General features: G+C 32.7%; 3 protein-coding genes across 3 annotated transcripts; all 3 read right to left on the bottom strand.

Moving 5' to 3' along the window:
• Positions 1-4,844: 4,844 nt before the first annotated feature.
• On the bottom strand, positions 4,845-6,139 carry LOC145039635 (protein FAR1-RELATED SEQUENCE 5-like). Its single transcript, XM_078987667.1, has 6 exons — positions 6,126-6,139; positions 5,923-5,989; positions 5,771-5,862; positions 5,622-5,652; positions 5,350-5,579; positions 4,845-5,256 (listed from the first exon to the last, which is right to left on the bottom strand). The coding sequence occupies exons 1-6, from the start codon at positions 6,137-6,139 to the stop codon at positions 4,845-4,847; spliced, it is 846 nt and encodes a 281-aa protein (XP_078843793.1).
• Positions 6,096-7,567, bottom strand: LOC145038529 (protein FAR1-RELATED SEQUENCE 5-like). The gene is made up of 2 exons (XM_078986864.1): positions 7,463-7,567; positions 6,096-6,865 (listed from the first exon to the last, which is right to left on the bottom strand). Exons 1-2 carry the CDS (start codon positions 7,557-7,559, stop codon positions 6,144-6,146), a joined length of 819 nt encoding a protein of 272 aa, XP_078842990.1. The 5' UTR covers positions 7,560-7,567; the 3' UTR covers positions 6,096-6,143.
• Positions 7,568-10,371: 2,804 nt separating this feature from the next.
• HUB1 (histone mono-ubiquitination 1) lies at positions 10,372-17,778 on the bottom strand. The gene is made up of 18 exons (XM_078990172.1): positions 17,309-17,778; positions 16,479-16,640; positions 16,307-16,394; positions 15,978-16,202; positions 15,725-15,886; positions 15,043-15,233; positions 14,866-14,949; positions 14,658-14,777; positions 14,388-14,574; positions 14,121-14,281; positions 13,962-14,033; positions 13,779-13,855; positions 13,407-13,674; positions 13,230-13,316; positions 11,455-11,592; positions 11,157-11,359; positions 10,894-11,059; positions 10,372-10,797 (listed from the first exon to the last, which is right to left on the bottom strand). The coding sequence occupies exons 1-18, from the start codon at positions 17,420-17,422 to the stop codon at positions 10,666-10,668; spliced, it is 2,637 nt and encodes an 878-aa protein (XP_078846298.1). The 5' UTR covers positions 17,423-17,778; the 3' UTR covers positions 10,372-10,665.
• Positions 17,779-23,975: the final 6,197 nt, after the last annotated feature.

Here is a 23,975-nt window from a genome sequence, read left to right as displayed (position 1 = left end):
TGTATTTAGTTGTCCTTTCACCCTTCTTTATATGGATTCCAACCCCAAATTCAATGTCAAAGCTTATCACTGTTATTTCATGGGGTATGCTGCTCGCACTGCGTATAGGGTCAACAACAAGAAGACAACGAAAATTGTGGAATCCTTCGACGTGAGCTAGTTAGAAGAGAATGAGACGGATGCTAGAGTAGGTCTAGACTGGCTGTTTGATTATACATCTCTATTCAAATCACTCAATGTGTTTTCAGATAATCTATTTGGTTCATGCTCTGGCTCAAAGACTATGATTTAAGATGAGGACGAAGAAGTTATTTATAGACCACCGTTGGTGTCTTCTAAGACTCCTTCAGTGGATTCACCTGTTCCTAATAATTTGTCTGACTCACTGGGTAAAGAAAATAATCCAGATGCTGATTATACTCCCCTTATTCCTGATGAAAGAATGGTTATGTCCAGAGATGCTTCCGCTGATACTCAAACGTTTATGAAACTTCTCTTTCCCGATCCAATTGCTAACGATTTCGTGGCGAGTTCCTTTCATGATTCTAGAGCTTCAAAGGTGGATCAATCAGCAAATTATGGATTTGTTAATATGCACAATCTTCCTGTCTTGATCAATGACATCATCCAGGAGCTATCTTCAAAAATTCAACGAGATCATCCACTTGAAAATGTCATTGGCCAGCTGGGCTATGGTATTAGAACGCAAAGTCGGAGAGAAGATGTGAATACTTGTCTCTGCTCCTGTTTCATATCTCAAATAGATCCGAAGAACATTCAAATGGATTTGAATGATCCCAGATGGGTGGACGCTATGCACGAAGAATTAAATCAATTTGAAAAGCTAGGGGTTTGGAAGTTGGTTGAATTACCTAAGGGCAAGAAGTCCATCAACACGCACTGGGTATATCGTAACAAGCAAGATGATTCAGTGGTCATTGTGTGGAATAAGGTCTGATTAGTTATTCGTGGATTTCGTCAAATTGAGGGTCTTAACTACACCGAAGTTTTTGCTCTGGTAGCTCGCTTAGAAGCTATTCGCATCTTCCTTGCATATGCTTCCTACAAGAACTTCATGATTTACCATATGGATGTTAAGACTGACTTCTGGTATGTAGTTGTGAAGGAAGAGATCTATGTTGATCAACCTCCTGGGTTTGTCAATTCAAAATTTCTGACTCACGTCAACAAGTTGGACAAAGCTTTATATGGGCTACACCAAGCTCCAAGGGCGTGGTATACTACTCTTACAAAGCATTTGCTTGAACATGTCTTTTCGCGGGGTACAATTGATCAAACCTTATTCATTAAGCATGTTGGTTCTGATCAAATTCTTGTTCTAATCTATGTCGATGATATCATCTTCGTGTCGACGAGTTCAAAACTGTGCAAAGAGTTCGAAAACGTTACGAAGAAGAGGTTTGAAATGAATTCCTTGGGGGATATGACCATGTTTTTAGGGCTTCAGGTCAAACAAGAATCAACCGGGACCCTGCTACATCAGGCAAAGTATGTTGAAGATATGCTAGAGAAGTTCGGGTTTCGAGACACAAAACCTGCACTAACGCCAATGGCTGAGAGACCACTGCTGACACCAGATATTGAAGGCGAATCCGTAGATCAGACCGACTATAGATCAATGATCGGATCGCTGATGTCTTTAACCGCAAGCAGGCCAGACATCATGTTTTCGGTTTGTCATTGCGCACAATATCAGGCTAATCCAAAAATTTCTCATCTTATTGTTGTCAAAAGAATCTTTTGGTAACTCAAAAGCAGCCCAAAATTGGGTCTTTGGTATCCAAAAAATTCTGAAATTGATTTATATGCTTTTGCTGACAGTAATTATAGACGTTGTGATCTTGACAGGAAATCAACTTCTAGAGAATGTCAATTTCTCAGTGATAGACTGGTAACATGGCAGTGCAAGAAACAGCATACCGTCTCAACCTCAACAGCAGAGGTAGAATACGTAGATGCTTCAGCTTGCTATTCTCAAGTTATCTGGATACAACATAAGCTCCTAGATTACGGTTTGAATTTTTTAGAAACCCCTATCTTTTTTGACAATGAGGCTGCTATTCAAATTGCTAAAAATCTCGTCCAACACTCAAAAACTAAGCGCATTGACATCAAAGTGCATTTTATCATAGATTGTTATGAGTGCTCGCTCATCCGATTGGAACAAGTTCCCACTGCTAATAATGTGGCAGATTTGTTCACAAAACCTTTTAACAAGGCTCGATTCGATGTGCTTGTTGGATTTTTGAAGATGATACATTCTAAGGACTAATTCTTGTTTTTAGGTCATTCTAAATTTGCTCATTTATTTTTCATTCTCTCCCATGCACAAATTTAGGGGCAAAAATAATCAAAAAAAAACAAAAATTTTTATCAAAAATCCAAAAATATTTTCTTCTATTTTATTTTTTCAGAAAAACTTGAAAAACAAAAAAATATATATTGTGTGTCTTCCTTGCTTTTTGATGTTGTGTTGGGAAGTGATATAATCTTTGTGATTACAGGTAGTCTGAATCTATGAAAGGTATCAAGGTTGAGTTGTCTAGGCTCGGTGTTCAATGCGTTGGTAGGCACAATCGTTCTAATTTGGACTTGACTAGGCATAGATGAAATTAAGATCAAATGACTTGACAGATCTTGACCTAGACAGATCCACTTAGCCTGACAATATGATGCTTGGATAGTTAAGCAGGGAGATATACATGGGAATCTACAGATTAAACTAAATAATATATATCTAGAATCGTGGATTAACTCTTCCTCGATGTATGGACTCTGTCCTTAATTTCAATTTTGACAGGACGACCAGGGAAATTCCGATAAAATAGGTCTGCAGAAGATTATTTTCTTGCTTTCTTTCTGTTAGACATATGTTGTCTCCTCTGCGTGATTGAAAGATCCGACATGGCCTGCAATATATGCAACTTTGTCTCTATGCATATCTCTCTATGCTATTCTTTCTATCTGTTAGCCATATGTTGTCTCCTCTGCGTGACCGATAATCCGACCTGGTATACAGCATATGCACCATTCTACTTCTCAATCTCTACGATTCTGGTTAGACATGTGTTTCACCCTCTGTGTGATCATAAGATCCGATCTGGGTGTACAGCAAATGCACTCTAAATTTGTCTTCTCCCATAATAATTGTCTGCTCACCTAAAGTAAGGAGTGCCTTGGAAGTTCTTGATTTTTGGGGTATACCAGGAAACGGGAAACATGTTCTAATACATTCAAAATAAATCTATAAATAGGTTGTCTGTAAATCTAGCTGCTTAACTTAGGTGGACAACAATATCTCAGGTCATCGTCAGATGAATGGTCATTAGGTATTTGGTTAGTATTGCAAAGTCAAAATGTCCAGTCACTTGCAGTATGTCCAAATCTTTTCACAAAATTTTCATGCTTAAGTGGACCACAATATCAGCGATCGACCAGATCTGTTCATAAAAAAGAAGATACTGTCTAACTCAAAATTTTCAAGCTTAGGCCGTAAACATCGAAAACCCATTTTGTGACAAAATATAGTCTTCTCACTTTTCAGGCTTAGGTCGTAAACACCGAAAACCTATTTTGATTTAAAAATTAAAGTCAAAATTACATTATTGCACAAAATATATTTTATTATTGTCTTCTCACTTGATTCAGTTCATGTAGATCAACATGGCAGAACTCAAATTTGCAGAAAGTCATAATCTGGCGATCCTACTGGATGAACCTCCTGTTGCCCACAGTGAATTCAAGTCCATGATTCATGGCTTGAAGGAATGCTTCTTGGCTACAGCCTTGATCCTGAGTCCAGATATCTATCAAAATCTAATAAAACAGTTCTGGAAAAATGCAATAGGTAAGAAAGGAGATAATAATTTTGTATTCATTGAAGCTCTTGTAAAAGGATGCAAGATTATTGTCACTGAGCAGATAATCATAGATACTCTGAAGATTGACGACCAATCTAGCTTTCCTACAAAAATAGAAGTGGATCAAACTCAAGAGCTCCTGGGCAGAATGGGTTACAAGGGCGTATTTCCTCCTACTTTGAAGAAGCTATTACCACCTTATTGGAGGTTTTTAGCTCATGTTTTTGTGAGTTGCATCTTAGGGAGAAGATCAGCTGCTGATGAGATTTCATTAAGAAACACAGGAGCTATCGTTGCTCTTGCTGCTGGAATTGGCTTTAACTTGTCAAGGTTTATTCTGGATGAGCTGGTTGTGAACATCAAGGGAAAGACTAGAGAAAAATTTTGATGTATCCGAGGTTTTTGCAAATTATCATTAACGAGCAATTTTCGAAGATCCCTAAAGGTGGTGAAACATTGGACATAAAGTCTCTCGGTCCAAATACTATTGGGTTAATCAAACAGAACGCCAATGGTAAATTTACCTTTGAGGGCAAATAGCCTTTGATAAATTTTGGTATGTTCGCAGAAGCAAGTGAAGCTTCTACCTCTCATGAGTCTTCTGACCGCATGACTGTTGATGATGATGTGATAACAGTGTCAGATCATGAAGAGGGCAGGGTACCTCCGATTGCAATTGTGGCAGAGGAACATGAGTTGACATTTGTACACGTTCAAAGTGATTATAACAAAAGTGGGGATGTTGATAATGATGATGAAGATCCTGAAGAGTCTTCTAATGGGGCCCTAATTGGACCCACCTTCATTAAACAATAGCATTTTGGTCCATAAGACTTATCATGGGCCTTATTGGGCCTAAAAAGTCTCACTTTGGTGTCATGGGACTTAATAAGCCGTAAATGGTTTCTTGAACCCTAATGGGTCGTAAACTCCTTTTCCTTGTCACTATTGGGTGGTAAACCCTCATATGGGCCTAATGGGCCTAAAACCTTCAATTTGGACCTCATAATTTCGAGCATAATCAAGAAAAGGCCCAAACTTTTCATTCTCTTTTCCTTCCCCCTCATTCTTAGCTATACTAAAAAAAACAATGGGATAATTAGGGAGTGCCATAATATCTTCTTCATTAACAACTGTTGGAGTAGACCCCATAATATCTTTATATTGCATAACAATAAATCTATCATAAATTTCTTCATTCGTAACACTATATTGTGAACATGAAAATAGAGATTGTTCAATTTCTTTCTTCACTTCTATGAAGACTTCATTAGTATAGATATCAGCAGCATGTTCCATGATTTTTAGTGAAATTTTACTTTTAATCTTAGAAATATTGCTAAGATGGTCTAAGTAACATTGATTATGTCTTTGCCTATCCATAGTTGAATCAAAAGAAGTGAAGAACTTAACTAATGAATTACCCTAGTGAGAAGTTTTGTTGAATGCAGAATTCATGCTTTCTAACCTAGAAGTGGTCCTCATTAAACCAGATAATGGCATGTCTCTAAAATATGCTGGAATCCAACTTTCTCTCATATGAAACACTTTTGAAAACCATGATATCTCTTGGAGCTTATAATCTTCAATAAAACTTCTCCATCTAATATCAAACTCAGAAGCATCTATCCCAGAATTCCAAATCAGCTTATTGAAACGTTTCTTAAATTTCATATCATCAGCAAGTTCAGCACATACCTAAAGAAAAAATTCACAACTTAATAACACATAATAAATAACATAATCAAAAGTGAGGTAAACATAATATAATCTAACAAAATTCAAATCATAAACAAAAAAACATAAAAATTCACAAGAAATAAATGTTCTAAAAATTAAAATTATATACCTTAGAAGGCAACTTTTGGGTTATGTGTCACATACATAACCTGTGACGTGAATCAGGCAATATTCTGTCAATTGCAATTTTCATTGCAGCATCTTCATCAGTGAGAACTACAGTCGACTGTTTACCAAAAGTCTTCAAAAAAGTTTTAAGCAGCCAAACATAAGATTCTATAGTTTAACTACTCAAAAGAACAATTGCAAAAGTAACACTCTTTCTATGGTTATCGATTCCTGTGAAATGAACAAATACCATACGATATCTAAAAAATAAATATATAAAAAAGTTAGTATAAAAACAACAAAAGAAAATAATATAATAAAACAAAATATAAAAAACTTGTTCGTCCGAAAAGTAGCATCAAAAGAAACAACATCACCAAATTCTCTATAGTTCACCTTTGCAGCTTCATCAGCCTAAAAAAGTGAAACTAACTTTCCTTTCTCACATATAAACTCAAATGTAAGAGTAGGATCGTCTTTCATTCTATCCAAATACTTATCAACTACCATTTGTGCATCGTCCTTTTCAATAAAACAATTCACTTTTCTAGACTGAATCTTGTAGTCAACAACAGTCCCTCCAACAGTGTTTGCCCCTTTTAGCTCTTGCATTAATTTGTATGCTTTCATTGGACCAATTTTTACCCTTCCCTTCTTTTCAATGAATTCTTGAGCAGTGTTGTCCAATTGCCTATTAGACCTCAAGAAATGCCTATAATCTTTTGCAACCAAATCATGATTATGTCTTTCTTCAAATTTGTATAGCTCAAAAACATCCGAATTTCCTACTCTTCTAAATTTTGCAAAAGCTGGACATCCTTTCCTTTTAATATTTGAATTTCTGTGAGGTTTATTATTTTTAGAATCAGTTGTGTCCACATACACACTTTGAGGAAATCCCTCTCTATTGCACAGCATAAATCGATGAGTAAGAACACGTGACTTAGTGTTTATCTTTGTAGAACCTTTTCTTACATCAAAACCAGCTTTAGCAGCAAAAACCCTATACATATCCATTGCATCTTCAATACTTAGATATTTGCTAAACAACTTTGGTTTAACATCATCAACATCCTCAAGAATCCATATTTTACGAGCTCCACCAGGAGAGAAAAATTCACAAAATCTATCTTGACCTAATAAGAAAAATAAAAACATATATCAGCTTAAAAGACACATATTGTAATATATGAACAAAAACAATTGAAAATTCACAGTATAATTACGTTTATATTACACATAAGCAAATACATTAACAGGTTAATAACAGTTAGAAGATTGTAATAATAAAGACAAATATTATAAATAAAAAAACAAAAAAAAAAAAAAAGAGAATTCATAGTTTAATTGGAAATAATAAATAAAATTAACAAATAAAAACTATATTTCAGACATTTACATGTGAAAACAAGTACATAACTAAACTCTATTTCACAGTATATGTAAAAATACAAATATTATAAATAAAAAACAACTAAAATTTCACAGAAGGAAATTAATTCACATCTTAATAACTTATAGAACATCATATTCAACTATGTAAGTAATTTGTTAATGTATAATAATTAAAAATGGATTAAATTAGTAACAGACAGAAGGAAACAAGATACATGCTTCTGATTCACCTTCCATTGCAATATAGTAATCAGATTGAGCTAAAGATTGAACATTCAATTCATCTATTCCTGATATACTTTGAACAGACATCGGATCTAACTTAGAAGACGAGATACCTGCTTCTGATTCACTTTCCGTTGAAATATCGTAATCAGATTGAGCTAAAGATTGAACATTCAATTCATCTGTTCTTGATACGCTTTGAACAGACATCGGATCCAACTTAGAAGACGATGATTCTTCAGGTAACGATTGCATAAAAACTTGTTATATATATGAAAATCGAACAGAATCAATTGATTCTATATAAATCGAAGGTCACGAAATATCAATAACCAATAATGTTTGAGGAATCTAAACGAAAGAATCTTGACATACTGTGGAAAAGATTTGTTTTTTGCTTGATTTTGTTAATTACGGAAATACCCTTACAAACAAGATAATGAAAAATTTAAAATTGACAAAAATAACATATTTAGTTAATATAATAAAAAACCTAATATTGCCTTACAGATAATATGTTCTTATGGTTGTTAATTATAAGCTAAAATTAATTGGTTCTTAGTTCTTAATCTTTTTTTGTTCTCATTTGAATCATTATATATATATATATATATATATATATATATATATATATATATATATATATATATATATATATATGCCACTATGTTATGACTATTTTTGCGGATTTACGTGGCACTATATTTTATTCGGTCAATTAAAGCCAACCATTTCGAAAGATATTCTAATTAAGACCATTGTAGGACCTAGCATGTTTTAAAACTAACATGTCTTGGTGTACACAGTACACTTACATGGTATCATATTCACTTTATGAAATAGTATTTTGGTTTCTGAAATTGGTTCTTGTGATATGTGCGTTTTAGTAAATTATACACATATCATATCATGTAGGTAAATGAGAATTCATTTTCTTAAGTTAGATTTCAATTTATCAAATACATATCATATATTAATGAGAAGTCATGTCCCTTTTAACAACTAAACCATAAGTAAAGAGGCACGGTGATTGCAACGGGATTTTTTTCAAAATTAGGTGGGTTTATAATTCTTTTATGCAAATGCCCTATGTAAAATTATCATTGTAACGGATATTTTAAAGATTCTTATAATATTACATACCCTTGATTAGGCAACCTTGATACAACGGTTGAAAGGTGCATGCATCTCATGAATGAATATAAGAAATAGTTTGTCATGAAATAATAAAAGGAATATCACCCAATTGATACAAATGGAAAATGCTATTCTTATCGACTTAGACCTCACATATATATCTCATATGTTCCAAATGTGTATTGTCCAATCCATCTTTCTCAAAAGTAAAGATGTTTTACCGCTCTTTGTTTCTACATAAACTATAATGTTTTTTTGGTACATTTTCCTTTTCAATATTTAATTTTAAATGATTAAACCATCTTTTGAAAATAAACTTTTATTTTTAAATCATGAGAAAACGAAAGTGTTTAATGATATTCTCTCTTAATTGTATTTGTGTTACAAATATGACAAAAGAGTTCAAGTCTTTTTGGCTTTTGCTATCCGTTTATGTTGGAATTATTTTTCTTCTTGAAAATTTGTAGAATATTGTGCTTTACTTCATGCGATTCCACTTATTTAAAATTGTTAAATATGTGCGAACATTTGATGACCTACGTTTACTTTGGGAAGTAAACATAGTTGTGATCGTTAAAAATTTTAATTACAAACATACATTAGAAATACAATACCTGCTTAACTATTTGTAAAAAAAACATGACAAAGAAAGACTTTAACTATAAACTAAAATCGCTATCATAAGCCGTAATGACTAAAATCGCTTTCATAAGCCTAATGACTATAATCCGTTGTTTTGAACCTAAACTTTATTTTTCTTGAAAAATAGGTTGCAGCTTTTATTTTGTCTGAAAAATCCCTAACTTTTTATTTTTTTTTCCAAAAAAACATTCAACCTTTTCAATTTTTCTGAAAACCCCTCGATATTTTATATTTTTTTTGGAAAAAAAAAAAAAAAAAAAAAAAAAAAAAAAAAAAAAACCCTTCACAATTTACTAGTTTCTTTGGAGGAAAACTACTAAAATGGCAAAATCGGGGAAAAAAAAGTAGAAAAATACAATGTTTTTTCAAAAAAAAAAAAAAAAGTTACGGTTTAATCAAGAAAAACACAAAATATAAGATTTTTTATACCATTAACCTTTGTTTTAAAATTAGGATATACAATTTCCCTACGTAATAAATTATTTTCATAAGTAGGAGTAGCATCTACATCACATGAAAATACAAGTTGCACAATAAAAGCGTTTTGTCATTTAGCCTTTAGCCAAAGTACATCGGAACAACACGTTTAATGGCCTGTGTGATAGACTTTTGATTCAACAAGGAATCGGAACACCTAACTAAAATAGGAATACAAATTTTAGAATATATAATATACCCCAAAGTGACTCCTATGTTTTAATAAATCATCCTATAAAAAGCATGGCTTTCTTTCTCTTTCTTTTAAAGATATCCATCCTTTCTAATATATACAGTAAAATTACATTTTTCAAAAATTTCAAGTTCGGTCCCCAAATATATTTTTCTTGCAATTTTCGTATCTATTTTAAACTATTCTAGTAACTTGGGTTGCCGATTTAAAAACAATTAAAAGCACAACCTTTAAACAAACTTACAAAAATAAAATCGTTATATATTACAAAGCAATGTTTGACTGCTTTGAATTTGACTAAATAAAAGGCATATCATATCAAAAACTTTCTCTAAAAAGTACCGACATATGTAGTTTTTTAAAAAGCAGCAATCAGACTCTACAACCCAACAAAATTCAGATTCTTTAACGAAATGGTTCAAGATAATCAAATTTCATACTCAAGGATCATGGTTGATAATAGTTTAAGTGTTCACAATTTACAATGACGTTTTGACAAGTGAATGCAACTTTTAACTGTGGACTGTTTTGACAAGTGAATGACTGAATGGAGAGAGATGTACATGTAGAGAGTTAACTTGAAACAAAACTTTTTGATTCATGAAATGAGTAGTAAATGATAATATCTTAGAAGTGTTGCTAAAAACAAGATATGAAAATCAAACCAGCAACAAACTTTGACAAACTACTACACTAAAATCTAAAAACAACCTATGCAAAATGAAGAAAATCCAAAAAACCAATAGCAACAAACAAATCCCATATCGATTTGTGGGGAGGGGTGGGGAAAAAAAGTTCCTTTTTTTTTTTTTTGATATTATTATAATACATGGTCATAGGAATCCCAACGTTTGGATTCAGATAAGATCAGATGTAAACAGGTTTGACATCATTTGGACCAAAACTTGCAGTGCATAGAGGACACTTGCGATGCCGTGTTTCAATGATTTTCTGAACGCACGTGTTGCAAAAGAGATGATAACATTTTGTAATCACCACCTGCGAATAAAAATAAAAACCGGACCATTAACTTTTTCTCTTTTTTTTTTTTTTTTTTGATATAATCAAAAGGGTATTTTGGTCTTTTTAATGTACCTCTTTTGGCCTGTCATGGCAAACGCTGCATTTGAGTATCTCCTTGTATTCTTTGAGCTCTTGTTGAAGCTTTTCAACAACGGAAGACCCGTCTAATTGTGATCTTAGACGTGTATGCTTTCTTCTCGCGCATTCCAACTCCTCTTCAACTCTCTTTTTCTCAAACCTACGTAAAAGTTAAAACAACACAACAATCAAGTCTTTGCCACTCGTGGGAATGGAATCAGCAAGGGAATGGAATGAGCGATTCCATTCCATTTTACCTTTCTTTTTCGAGGTGGATCTGCAAATCCATGAGATGGACTCGACTTGTGTCGACCTTGATCTGTGATTCATCCAAGGACTCTGTTAACTGCTGGGATGTTTTTTTAACATCGCTCAGTCTCCTTTGGGTGGTTTCCAAGGCGCCTGTTTTTTGAACCCGTGTTTCAGACACTTTCTCGACATGATCTGAACATGATTTTGTCTGTTACAGAAAACGCGAAAATTGTATCAGTGGTGTTGTTCTTTCTGTGCGTTAGGTGAGAAGGGAAACAGGGGTTGTTTGGAAGTAGTGTGTACCTGATCTTCGATTCTTTCTGCTTTTATTTCACAGAAATTAATCAATGTGTTGCCCTGTTGGATTTTCCTTTCTGTGGTTTTTTTATCCAGGAGAAGAGAATCGTTTAGCTGTCTTGCACGCACTCCCTCCAAAACAAGCTGAAACAAAGATGAAATACAGGAACAAAAAGAAATATGATAATCATGGCATACAGAAAGTAACACTAACTAAAAGCAATAAAAACACCAAGTCTGTTTGGTTGGATGGAATGGAATGAAATGAAATGAATTTTCATATGAAACTTTTATATTGTATGTCAATACAAGGTATGGTTTCAACACGATCCTATGCAGTATTAAATTATAAGTATAAAATTTTTATGTAAAAAAACTAAAAGAAGAAATATCATAAAAGCTCATTAGAGAACGCAAATAACATAACACTATCCTATCATTGTTTTTTGGAAGCTAACTTTTCAAAATGTCTAAAAGTTGCCAAGTAACCGATTTTATGTTTTAAAAGGGTAACCAACTCATGTTGTCTGTATGGTTACCTTCTAACCCGGGTTAAATAGAACACCCCTCTTTTCAGTTTTACACTTTTGGCCTAGATTTTAAATTTTATTACAACTTTGGTCAGATTTTAAAACTTTGTTACGAATTCAACACAGAATCTTTTTTACAAATTTATTTTTTTAATGGTTTATGAGGTTTTTTACTTAACTTTTTTCCCAACTTCTTAAAAGAATATATTTTACAATACTTCTTACCTCTTTTTCCAAGTTGCATTGCCTCATATACATTAGCAAATCAACTTTTTTCCCACTTTTGCATTGCCTCATACATTAGCAAACCAACTTTTAAAAATATATATATTTTTTTACAAAATTCTATTTGTTATTTCATCAAAGACAAGTGCTGCACAATCAAGGAGAAAATTCGGTTTACTACTGTATATGGTATAATGCAAAAGTTGGAAACAAAGTTAAGAAAATATTGTAATATATATATATATATATATATATATATATATATATATATATATATATATATATATATATATATATTATATATATATATATATATATAAGAAAAAAAACTTATAAGCTATTACAAAAAAGCTGTAGAAAATGAAATTTGTAAAAAAAAAACCTCAATTTGCGCCAATTTGTAATAAAATTTAAAAATTGTGCCAAAAGTGTAAAATTTGAAAGAGCGTGACCTATTTAACCTGAGACATTAAATCTGTTATCTCAGGTAACTATACAGAAAACATGAGTTGGTTAAACTTTTAAAATATAAAATCAATTACTTTGCAACTTTAAAACATTTTGAAAAGTTAGTTTCCAAAAAACAATGATAACCCTAAAAAAGTATTTTCTAGTTACTTTTACAAAATAAAACTACAATTTAATTAAAATCCTTGCATTCTTAAAAGATGTCAAAGAATATTTTTATTAAAATGGGTTATATCACAAATTTCATTCCATTTAGAGCTAAGCAAAATTAAAACCGACGAAAATCGAACGCAACCCGTCGGTTTTAGTTTACATTTTTCAAACCCAAGAAAGCGACCCAATATACATATTATTATGGTTATTAACATTAAACAAACAGCTGTTTTCAATCAAATGGAATGAATAATTCCATTCCTTCTCATCTTAACACTACCTAAATCTCTTTTACAATGGAAGCCCATGTCAGTTTTGTACAAGACAAATGCATAAAAATCTAGGTGATTAGATCTATATTTGTAATTTAATAGTTGACTGAAAAGATTAAGAGTAAGTAATTACCTTAATGTTATAGTCATCTCTCTCAGTTATTTGCTGCAAAAGCTGTTGATTTTGAGTCTGGATGTCATCGTATGCCTGCCCAATAGTCTGCACACAGAAGAAACCAACATCATTGCAAATTTAGAATTAATAAATTAATAAATAAATAAATAAATAACAAGATACCCGTCATCTAACCTCAATCTCAGAAAGGTAAGCCTCATTTTCCTCATGCTTGGACTTCAAGACATCTGATAGTTTATATTTTTCCTTTTTAGATTTTTCCAATTTCTGCCTCAAATCAGCAATTTTAGCTTCTGCAGCAGCTAACATTTGCTGAGATGCTGATTCAGCTTCAATGGCTGTCTTCACTCGTGTTTCCAAGTTATGTTCATCAAGGGAATAATTCAAGCTCTGAACATGAGCCCATGCTTTGTACTCACAGTTCCTGGCCTCAATAAACTCCCTGTATATAATAAACCTCTTCAATTAAACCTAATAATAACAACTACCAACATCACCATGCTTTTTTTTTAAATAAATAAAAAAAAAAAAAAAAAGTTGGTTAACCTTGAATAGATTGTTTCTCGCCTATGCACATCTAAAATTAGCTTCAACTCTGAGTCACTCTCCTCCAAGTCATGTATCTATATCAAAGTTCAACTGATTTAGACAAAATAAATCAATTAAAAATATAAATCAGCAAAAACTTATAACTACATTGCTATTACAGGTAAAAACTGAAGTACATACCGTTGCTTGCAGTCTCTGTATTTCAGCAGATTGGGCAGCTGATCTACTAGATAATGCTTCCAGCTCTTTCATCTGTGAAACAATAAAAATCAAAAATTAAAAAGATTGATTTTTTTATAAAAATATAACATAAGCATTGACGTCGTATGATGGGCCCACCTTCCTATCAAGAATGGTGGAAAGAGATTGAACGTCAGCACGTAATGAATGAACATCTGAAGAAGCCTCTTTGTGTTTTCTTAATTGAGTTTGCATGCTTCCCATGTCTTCTGGAAATGAAGACACAAAAGTTCTAAACTTTGCAATGATTTCTTTTCTACCTGAAACAAACATAGACATGGTATGCAGCTTGTTATATGACAATTCAAAAGCTTAAAAACAAAGTAGTTTTAACTTTTAAGCTATCTGTGTATATCATATCTATACCAGGTTCTCTAGAAGCTTCTTCTAATTTAGCTTCGATTAACTTTCTTCCATCGATTTGTTTTTGTATTTCCATCTTTAGGTCACTAATTCTAGAATCTGAAACAGAAGAAGATCGACGCAAAACCTCTCCTATATCATTCTTCATGTTGGCTTCTTTTTCCCTCCATCCAAGGTTGTCTTTCTCAACCTAAATATATAAAAATACATTGTATTTAGTATGATGTAAAAAAAAATGAGAACAAAGGGAGCTAACTACCAACCACTGACAACCTGCAATTTCTGGAATAGAGCTTGATACTGGACTAAATCTCCTCTCGCCTTAGCAATCTGATCTTTCACTAAGATAAAGGCTTCAGAAGAAAAAATCCCCTTTGAATTCTTTAAGGTATTCTGTAACATAAATTTCAACAATCAACAACATAAGTTCATAAAATGGGTGATGAAATAGTTTTCTGTAACTTTTTTTCAATATTTCAACCTGCAAGCTGGATAATTGTTTTAATATTTCCATTCTTTCTTCATGTAAACGCTTAAGTTCTTGTTGTCTTGAAGAGGCTTGATCCTGTTCATAATTTTAAACCAATGTTTATTAGTATTACTTTATTGTGAAACCAGAATATAAAACAAAAAAGAAAAAGGAACACTATTAAACTACCAGTAATTCTTTTAATAAAGACTCCATATCATGTAGATCCTTTTCTTTTTCTCTTGCCCTATCATTAGCAACACGTTTATTGCCAAGAATTACAGGGAAAATTGCTCCTTTTGCAGCATCTGTCTCTGCTTTCAGGACAGACAAGTTCTTGTTGCTTTCTTCCAATTCTGCAATTATACACTCCAGCTCCCCTTCAAAAATAAAAATATCATATTTAACCATTGATCTCAAAGTTCAATGTTACCTATGATGCAATCAATACATTATTAATATACAAACAAGAAGCATAAATGACATTAATACAACAGGAGATGTCCTTTAGATGCCAAATCCAATATTAGATGTAATAAACAGTTACCCAATAGACTGCAGGTTTAGCTTTATATCAGGCTCCTGAGTTACTAATACACCAGAAGATGTCTTTCAACATGAAACAGCAATGTACTTTTATTGATTTGTTTATTAAAGCATCAAACTTTCATTTCTTCCTATTACAACATTGTACTTTGAGAAATCTACTTAATTGTAACAATGTCATCCAAATACAAAGCAATTTCCACTGCTAAAAAGCCTAAAATTGGTAGCTATTTCAAAGTACAATGTTATAACTAGGTAACTTTTCAAAGTACAATGCATTAATATGAAGAAAGCACCAAACAGGATTAAAGAAATGGAAAGTTACCCTTCAATTGTCTGAGCTCTGATTTATTCTTAGCATCAGTATCTCGGTGGAGCTGCATATCTCTTGCCAAAGATCTGTGCTTTATATGCATATCACCAATTGCCAATCTCAAATTCTTCACTTCCCTCTCTAACTCAATAGATGAGTCTGGCCTGTATGACCCTACCCAAACAAAAACATTTGTGAATACAAGTTAATAACCAAAGGATACAACATATATGACTAGTAAATCAGTGTGATTAGTCTTTAGAACCTTCTGGAAGTTGCTTTATAGCTTTGGCATACAGTCCATCTTCCATGCCCCATAGACCATCAATGGCATGAACAATATTGCAGAAAGTATTCTGAACTTTGTTGCCACCTGTCTCTCGATTTTCTTGCATTTGACTTGGAGTGCTATTTGCAGAGCTACTCTCAGTTGCACCTTTTTCAAGAAGTCGGTGAAGAAATACATCCTCTGGAGGTGGTGATACATTATCTGCCAATAGATTTATATACTTTTAGTCCATTAACATAGTTTGATGCTTGTTTGTAAACTACCCTTTCAGTCAAATGAAAGAGAAAAAGTTTGACAATTCTTACCCCCTGCAACGAGATGATGTTTGTTACCACGATCATGACTCAGCAAATTCTTTGTGCGAATAGAGCATGACTCTACTTTATCAATTAGCTATTAGAAAGCCAATCAAATATTCATCAAACAGTTGATATTTGAGTGAAATATAAAAGGAATGGGGTTTTCAAGTGGCTATACCTCGTCCCAAGACTTGTCTACTACTGCTAAAGTTTTGTTGTAGGGCAATTGTTTCTCCCTAAGTTGACTGAACTTGTTCTCTAGAGCAACACATTCAACCTTTTGTGATTCTAACTTCTGAACAAGCTTTTGATTTTGAAATTTCAGTACCACTGTGTCAAGCTGCATGCCAAAGAAAACACATTTTTAAAAAGTGAGGTACTTCATACAATATTATAAAATAACATAGGATATGCTTCACACTCAGGTATCAAATCCTAATCTTGGACTGATGGACTCTAAGCCAAGGATCCACTTAATCCACAAACTAGAAAAGAAACTGAATTAGACATAATTACATAAAGGATGGTGAGCTTATATTAATGAACAGAGTATATCTAACGAAATTAAGAACATCACGTCATATTTATACAATAAAAGATATCACAAATCAAACAAGTGATTATGGAATTCTCTGCCTGTATAATATTCACATATAATGTAACACAAAATTAGATATGTAACTTTTCAAAAGCAAACAAATTCTGAACATAGCAGTGTTTTGGTTTAATTTAGTTGGGTCGACAGCACTTCCACACAAGTTCCCCAAACTCTTATATAGATGAAGAAACATATGCACTTGTAATCAACTTAAATCAAGAAAATCCCGCCAGATACAGTCCTATAACTCAACTACTTACGCCCTAGAACTTCATCAAGAAATTTAGCAGACAGATCTACCATGTATGTAACCTCTATAGAAGACTCCAATAAAAACCGATCAAGAATTCATCATAAACCCTAGAAAACCTAGAGCTATTAAAACCAAAGTAAAGGTGACGATCAATTACCTTTTTATCCTCAGAAGAAGGCACAAATGGATGTTTCTTAGCAGCAGCGGCAGTAGGAGACGATATTGAACTGAAGTGACGTTTGCGGTCTGCTTCACCAGTTCCCCCCATCATAGAAAAAACCTAGTCCTATACGACATCAATGAGAAAATGAAACCGAATTTGGTCCTAATCTACGTACACACTCCGACAATCGAGAAAGAATTTGTAGAACTATTAAATTGAACTCCATTCATTCATATGATGATATGCATCATTGAGAAAGCCCTAAAAGTCGCGGCAAAATCGTTTTTTTTTAATTACTGGATACAAGAACCCTAAAAAGATTCACAGGAAATTGAAGGGCGTTTAACATGAATCATGCATATAAAAGTTGCGAACTTCCTCCCTCTGTGGCTTGTTTCTCTCTCTATGTGGGTATGCATATGTGTCCCTGTGTCTCTACAAATGAAGTTCTTTCGATTGAATAGATGATAAAAGGGGGCGAGGAGAATTAGGGAAATATCGTAGGGGTATTGCACGTGCCAACGCCTCAGGTATTTGTGACGTCACGTGGATATTAGTTAGGCAGATGGCTTCAAACTCAATATGAGGGAGGAAGTAGTAATCATATGCATGATTAGGATCCAAACAAACCGATTTATCAATTAATTTGGATTTGATTTAGTCAAAATATGGTACTCAATCTTGGATAAGATATGAATGAAACTTACCTATGAATATATATGGTTTTTGTATCTTTTTTTCCACTATATTTAGAATTTATGTTAGAATTTAGTTAGAATTTTATCGAGTTGTGTGAATCATTAGAGGGAGTTGATTCAGAAGAAGCTCAGTGGAACTAATGTTGAGAACATCGGCACCTCAATTCGGCATGACGAGCTCGAAAGGGCAACTCGGCAGTAGCAAGTCAAGTCTCTTTCTTCTTCCTCCTTTCTTCCCTCCTTTATTTTCCCCACTAGATAACCTACCCTTTCTGTTATCTCTCTTCTTTCAATCTTCTTTCTCCATTTCTTCCTTGATGGAGCTCGGTATACTCAATATCACTGCCCTCAACCTTAATATATGTTTACCATCTGTCACACGAGCAAAACAACAAACCGATTAAAAAAATAATAATTGGCTTTAATCTAATCAAGACATAGGAGTTTCGTAGGCATTTAACTTTTGATTATATAGAAGTTAAATGTGACCCTTTGTTGTAGTTCTTAAATTTACACTAGTTGTGTTTACGTATGGAATTGTTTAGTTGAGCTTTACGAAGTAGAATTACGCATAAGAACCCTAATAATTGTAAATGTTTTAAAAAAATAATTTTTCATATTTTTGTTAGCACGTCATCATTAAGTCAAAATATTATGTTTTAAATTTTTTTTTTTTTTATTTCTAGTAAACCACTAACTTTTGTAACTGTTTTTCCAAGGAGTTAGGATGATTATTATTATTATAACTATAATAATATTATCATTGTTACTGTTATTATTGATAAGGTGGGCGATATACCGACTATCTATGCCGTATCATTTCAAGGGGGGCAAAAAATTTATGGTCTGTAAATTAATAAATAATCATTAATCTATCTTTATGTGGAAAAAAGAAGCGATAATGAGCCAAATTTAAATGCCCAAGTTTGACACATTATCGAAAGCAAAAAAGAAGCGATATAACACATATAATAATCGTTGTGCATAAAGAATGTGGGTAGGTGCAACCAAAATAGGGATATCAAAGTGACGAATTATAAACTAACGACCTATGAAGCAATCAATAAACGACAAAATGGATAAATAAGTCTATTATGTCGTCTTAATTGCTAAGATTTGAAAGTTAGAACATCATTGCATATAGAAACATATTAACCATTTTTGTCATCGTGGCCCCTGTAAATATACGTTTTTCAAAGTTGAATTTATAAAAGAGATAAGTCATCGATGTCATAATAAATGTTGAATAATTTGACTATTTTGTGTACGGATAAAGATATGTTATACGTGATTGATCTTGATACTATTTTTCAAAACGACGAAGAAAACCGACTTCCTTGGTTTCGAACTCACGACCAACTAGATAGAAGGCACACGACAACCTCTAAACTAATGTTTCTTTTATCTTAATACTATTATTAATGATTGTGTATCTAAAAATGTCACATGCAGTATTTTTCTTTAAATTAGTAAAAACAAATTACATTGTTTGCTATAACTGTGTCTTTAAACGGTCTTTTTATCCCTCTATCCCTAGGCTCAAAATATGTTTTCGGCTCTATAATTCATAATTGTCCTATTTCTAATTTATGTATATTGTATATTTATAAACTAGTTTACTTTTTTAGTTATATTTTGTTGGGTTTTACTCAAAAAAAAATAGTTTAATAATCATAGTGTCAAATTTGACGTGATTATCAACAGAAACAATTTTATATTTGAATAGAATAAAATCAATTTACCCACCAATGATCATTTTGCCAAGCTTATGAAGATTAAAACAACCTTAGAAAAGAAGAAGTTTACAATCTTTAAAGACTTTGGTTCATTTTGACAATTATGAAGTTGATGAAGATGGCAAACTACTTAAATAATAGTTTTTCTGGAAGTATCTACCAAACAAGAATCAACCACCAAAGATGTTAATCTTCACTTGTATATATATGCGGTTCTTAAGCTTAAATATTTATACCAAATAAACCTGAAAGAGAAACAAATTATATGCTTTTAATCTAAGCACCAAATGCAAGAAGAATTGAAGCAGAAAGAGATTGCCATTTACGAAAAAAATGACAGACCCTTGGAGAGTATTGTGTGCCAAAAAATGAAACCATTTCTCTTGTAATGTTATTCTTTATACTTACAAGTTAGTAAATAAGGACCATGTTTCTTGAGAGTGCAAGAAAGTCTAAGTAAGAAGGTATGGAGCGAGTAAGAAATTCGAACACTCAAGTCTTACACACACATACTTACTTACGGTTTTGTAAGTCAATTAGCAACAAGAAGAGTGTGTTACACATAAGCACCAATTAGTTAGTTGTAATTAAACCAAATGATTACTCTAAATGTCCAAAATGTTTGTACACAACATTAAAAATCAAATCATATGATATTTACTAGTTTTTGTTCTTTTTATTTTTATTTCCAATAAACAATAGTTCCTAATATGTTGGTAAAAATATTGTTTTCATAAAATAATGTTTTTCCAATTAAATACAAGTGTTGATATTTATTAATAATCAAATTTGCTCTAATAAATAATCAATTATTGGTAACTTGATATAAGGTGTGACCCTATAAGATCATACTGCATTAGCAATATCATTATATAATCACTAGTGGGCATAAAGATCTTTTAATCTCCCCTTGCACAAGATTTGTCATATATTGATATAGACAATGGTGACCGTCTAGCAACATTTCACTGCCCCTAATAACATATGACGAAGAATGTCATTCATCAACATCTAATTCCTAAAAGCTCAAAGTTACAATTGATGTATAAGATAAGTTTATCAGTTATCTATTTATTACAAGCATCATGTTGAACATGAGACTTGGATCGCAATCAATCTTATTGGTGTTCAACTTTGGGTACTGCACGATGGATGTCTAACTCTCAACAAATAAGAGGAACCAATCTCATATTGACTACATAAGCCTTTTAAATAGTTCACACTACATCTGAAAGGCTTTTTTATAACTGCCCAGTTAAGAATCAATGTTTGACCATATCAAACCATAACACTCCCTATACTTAAGTCTCACTATGTATCACGTGTATTAAGGATACAAAGATAGTACCTTTTTATCAAGTATCACTCATGATAACGATCCATGACATGATATTGATATGGGTCTATTCAATGCCAGTTCTCTGAAAAGTACCTATAAATCTTGGTTAGAGTCACTTGCGTACTTTCATCTAGTGAAAGTCAACCAATCTAACTCATATTAGTCTTACTTCGTAATTTTCCACACAATCATGATCGACTATGAGACTTTAGAATAATAAGATTATTCGTGGATTAAACATGTTAATATATAATACAACAAGTATTTTTGCGAATATCATATCCTAATATATCAAAACAATAAGTAATAGTTGTTGTCAAAATGCTCTAATATACAAATACTAAATCCAAATCAAATCTCATTTTTAGAATAACAAAGTATTATAGTTGAAGTGTGTCCATTCATAATTAGCTTAAGAAACGACTTTATTAATGGGTCTGACTAAATTTAATTTGTGTGAATTTTGTGAATACGATCATCTCTATATTTAACTTTATTCTAACTATATTTAAACATATTGGAAAATATGATTGGTGTTTCGATGAGATTTAGAGTCTTTTAGCTTGATTAAGTATATTCATGAACTCACAAAAGATTTTTATGTGATCCTTGAATGGTAGGATTCAACATAGTTTTTCAATAAAAAAATTTATCCAATCATATGTGATTATAGCTTGTAAAGTAGTGTATTCTTATTTTGTAGCATATTGTTCTATTTTGTTTTTATTGGACCTCATTCCAACACAACTTCCTCTTGATTCCATAATGAAGTCATAATCCCATTACAATTCATATATATATATATATATATATATATATATATAAAATGAAGTTAACATCTTCTATGGATCGTTACATAAAGATATTTTTTCTAAACTAATTATCTCATATACATTCTCTTAGTTCTTATTAAGTACACAAAATGTCGTTATGGTCATCCAATGACTTATCCATATATTTGTTAGGTTTTTATTGAAAATAGTCCAATAATAGTTTAAAATTCGACGTAATTAGCAATGGAAGCATTTTTGTTTTGAATAAACTAAAACCATTTATCCCACAAGGACAATTTAATAATAACTTATAGAGATTAAACATAAACAACGAAGAAGAAAGCATAACAACATTTGAAGACAAAGTAGTCGGGAATTCTCCAAAATCGCACTGTGACCCACAACAGGTTTTGTCATGATATCTGGCTTAACAACCTTCACTTTAAGGGCTTAATTCATTAAGTCCATAACCTCTAAATCTCATATTTGAATCACAAAATGGTCTTAATGGATAAAGTTTCCAACTTTATCCATTCCAATGACTTAATCAAGCAAGATCTTAAACCCTAAGTCCACAAGTCTCTCAAAGAGGTCATAACTTGTGTATGGACTCAAAAGAACTCATGTATGGACCATTTTCTCCAACATGAAAGGTCCATAAGCATAATACAACATTAAAGAGCTACGAAGTTCAACAAAATCCAACAACATAAGGATTTGGGGCCAAAAAAGATCACAAGATCATCCAAAACTTATATCTACGATATAAAAACATAAAGGTGAAATATTTATGCTCACCAAGGTCCAACGATGATAAAAGCTTGTTGGATATGAACTTTAACCACATATTCTTGCTCCACACATTCTTTCTCCAAAGAACATTTCCATCATCTTCAAGCTTCATAAAATGGAAGAAAAGGTTCCAACTCAATAAAGGAGGCTAAGGTTACGGTAAGGAATGATCTCAAAGGATGGAGACTGCCAAAATGACCCAAAACACATAGGTAACACCATTAAACATGGAATAAAACCCTAAAAATGAATTGGGCATGGGTTGCACAACTTTCACGTCATGGTACCTTATGTGTAACACCTTGCTTCAAATTATTCCCATGTTGGGGATGGTGATTAGGACTGGGTATTAACAAGCTTCGAATCTTCAAGGAGTTGGGTTTTGGACTTAGTTGGGTTTGGATAAGGTACTTCGGATGGTTCGGATGTTCGGTTTGTGTTTTGGAATCAAAGGACATTTTAATAAATTGTCAGCTCGGGTTTTTATGGAAAGGGGATGTTCGTTCGAGATATCTTATGGCGAATATGAATTGATAATAGTGTTGAGAGTCTCGATACATTTTCATGGATATAAGGATGGTCGGATGTGGGATTGTATTGAGAAAGTTATGGTCTTCTCATGAATTAGGGTTTGGGGAAAACCCTATTACACGGGGCGTACCAAGGCAGTATGCAGGGCGTACGTTGACAAAGGGGGTTACGCAAGGCATAGCTGGAGGAATGCACAACGTAAGTGCGAGGTTGGGTCGGGGTGTGAGACCTCGTACGCTGGGTGTACGAGGTGGTAAATTAGGTGTATAAGGGGCATATTAAAAATCCTAACTTTAGGGTTGTACCATATATAAGCATAATGTTAGCCTCTTTCTTCATTTCCTAAGTCAACCCCCACCCTCTAAAACCCTAAAAATCGTCCTTAAGCCTTCACAGTGGCATCTTGAGCTTTTGGTGTCCATTTTTGTTGTATTTGGTCCATTTTTAAGAAGATGGAGCTTGTGCAAGGATAAGAATCAAGGAAGAGCTTATGGATCCTGCTTATGTGTCTCATTTCTAGCTTGTTGGAGGTAAAAAGATTTGAACTCGATCATTGATGTCTTAGATCTACCATTTATAACTTTTGGTTCATTTTAGTCCCAAGAATGCGACCTAGTGGTCTTGATTACATTCTAGGAGCTTTGCGTTGCCCCTTTTAGTGTTTTTGAGGTTCAAGGTCCATAAAATTGTCATATTTAGAGTTTAAGTCCATCCATGCACGAATTGGGGCCATTTTAATGATAGTAGAATGTTATATTTTGAGTTTGGGTTCATTTGGGGCATGCAAAGTCA

Source organism: Lactuca saligna, chromosome 4 (assembly GCF_052625555.1).
Source record: "Lactuca saligna cultivar CGN05327 chromosome 4, ASM5262555v1, whole genome shotgun sequence".
Lineage (NCBI taxonomy): Eukaryota > Viridiplantae > Streptophyta > Magnoliopsida > Asterales > Asteraceae > Lactuca > Lactuca saligna.
Note: the sequence above shows the minus strand (reverse complement) of the source record. Positions and strands in the feature narration are given on the sequence as shown.

Coding starts and splice junctions, on each gene's coding strand:
- LOC145039635 (XM_078987667.1), bottom strand. Junction 5,653..5,770: donor TTGCCTGATTCACGTCACAG/GTTATGTATGTG, acceptor GAATTTTGTTAG/ATTATATTATGTTTACCTCA. Junction 5,257..5,349: donor TTAATGAGGACCACTTCTAG/GTTAGAAAGCAT, acceptor AACTATGGATAG/GCAAAGACATAATCAATGTT.
- HUB1 (XM_078990172.1), bottom strand. CDS start 17,422: ATGATGGGGGGAACTGGTGAAGCAGACCGCAAACGTCACTTCAGTTCA. Junction 16,641..17,308: donor CTTCTTCTGAGGATAAAAAG/GTAATTGATCGT, acceptor TTTGGCATGCAG/CTTGACACAGTGGTACTGAA. Junction 16,395..16,478: donor TAGACAAGTCTTGGGACGAG/GTATAGCCACTT, acceptor GCTTTCTAATAG/CTAATTGATAAAGTAGAGTC.
- LOC145038529 (XM_078986864.1), bottom strand. CDS start 7,559: ATGTCTGTTCAAAGCGTATCAAGAACAGATGAATTGAATGTTCAATCT. Junction 6,866..7,462: donor GGAAAGTGAATCAGAAGCAG/GTATCTCGTCTT, acceptor TTTTCTTATTAG/GTCAAGATAGATTTTGTGAA.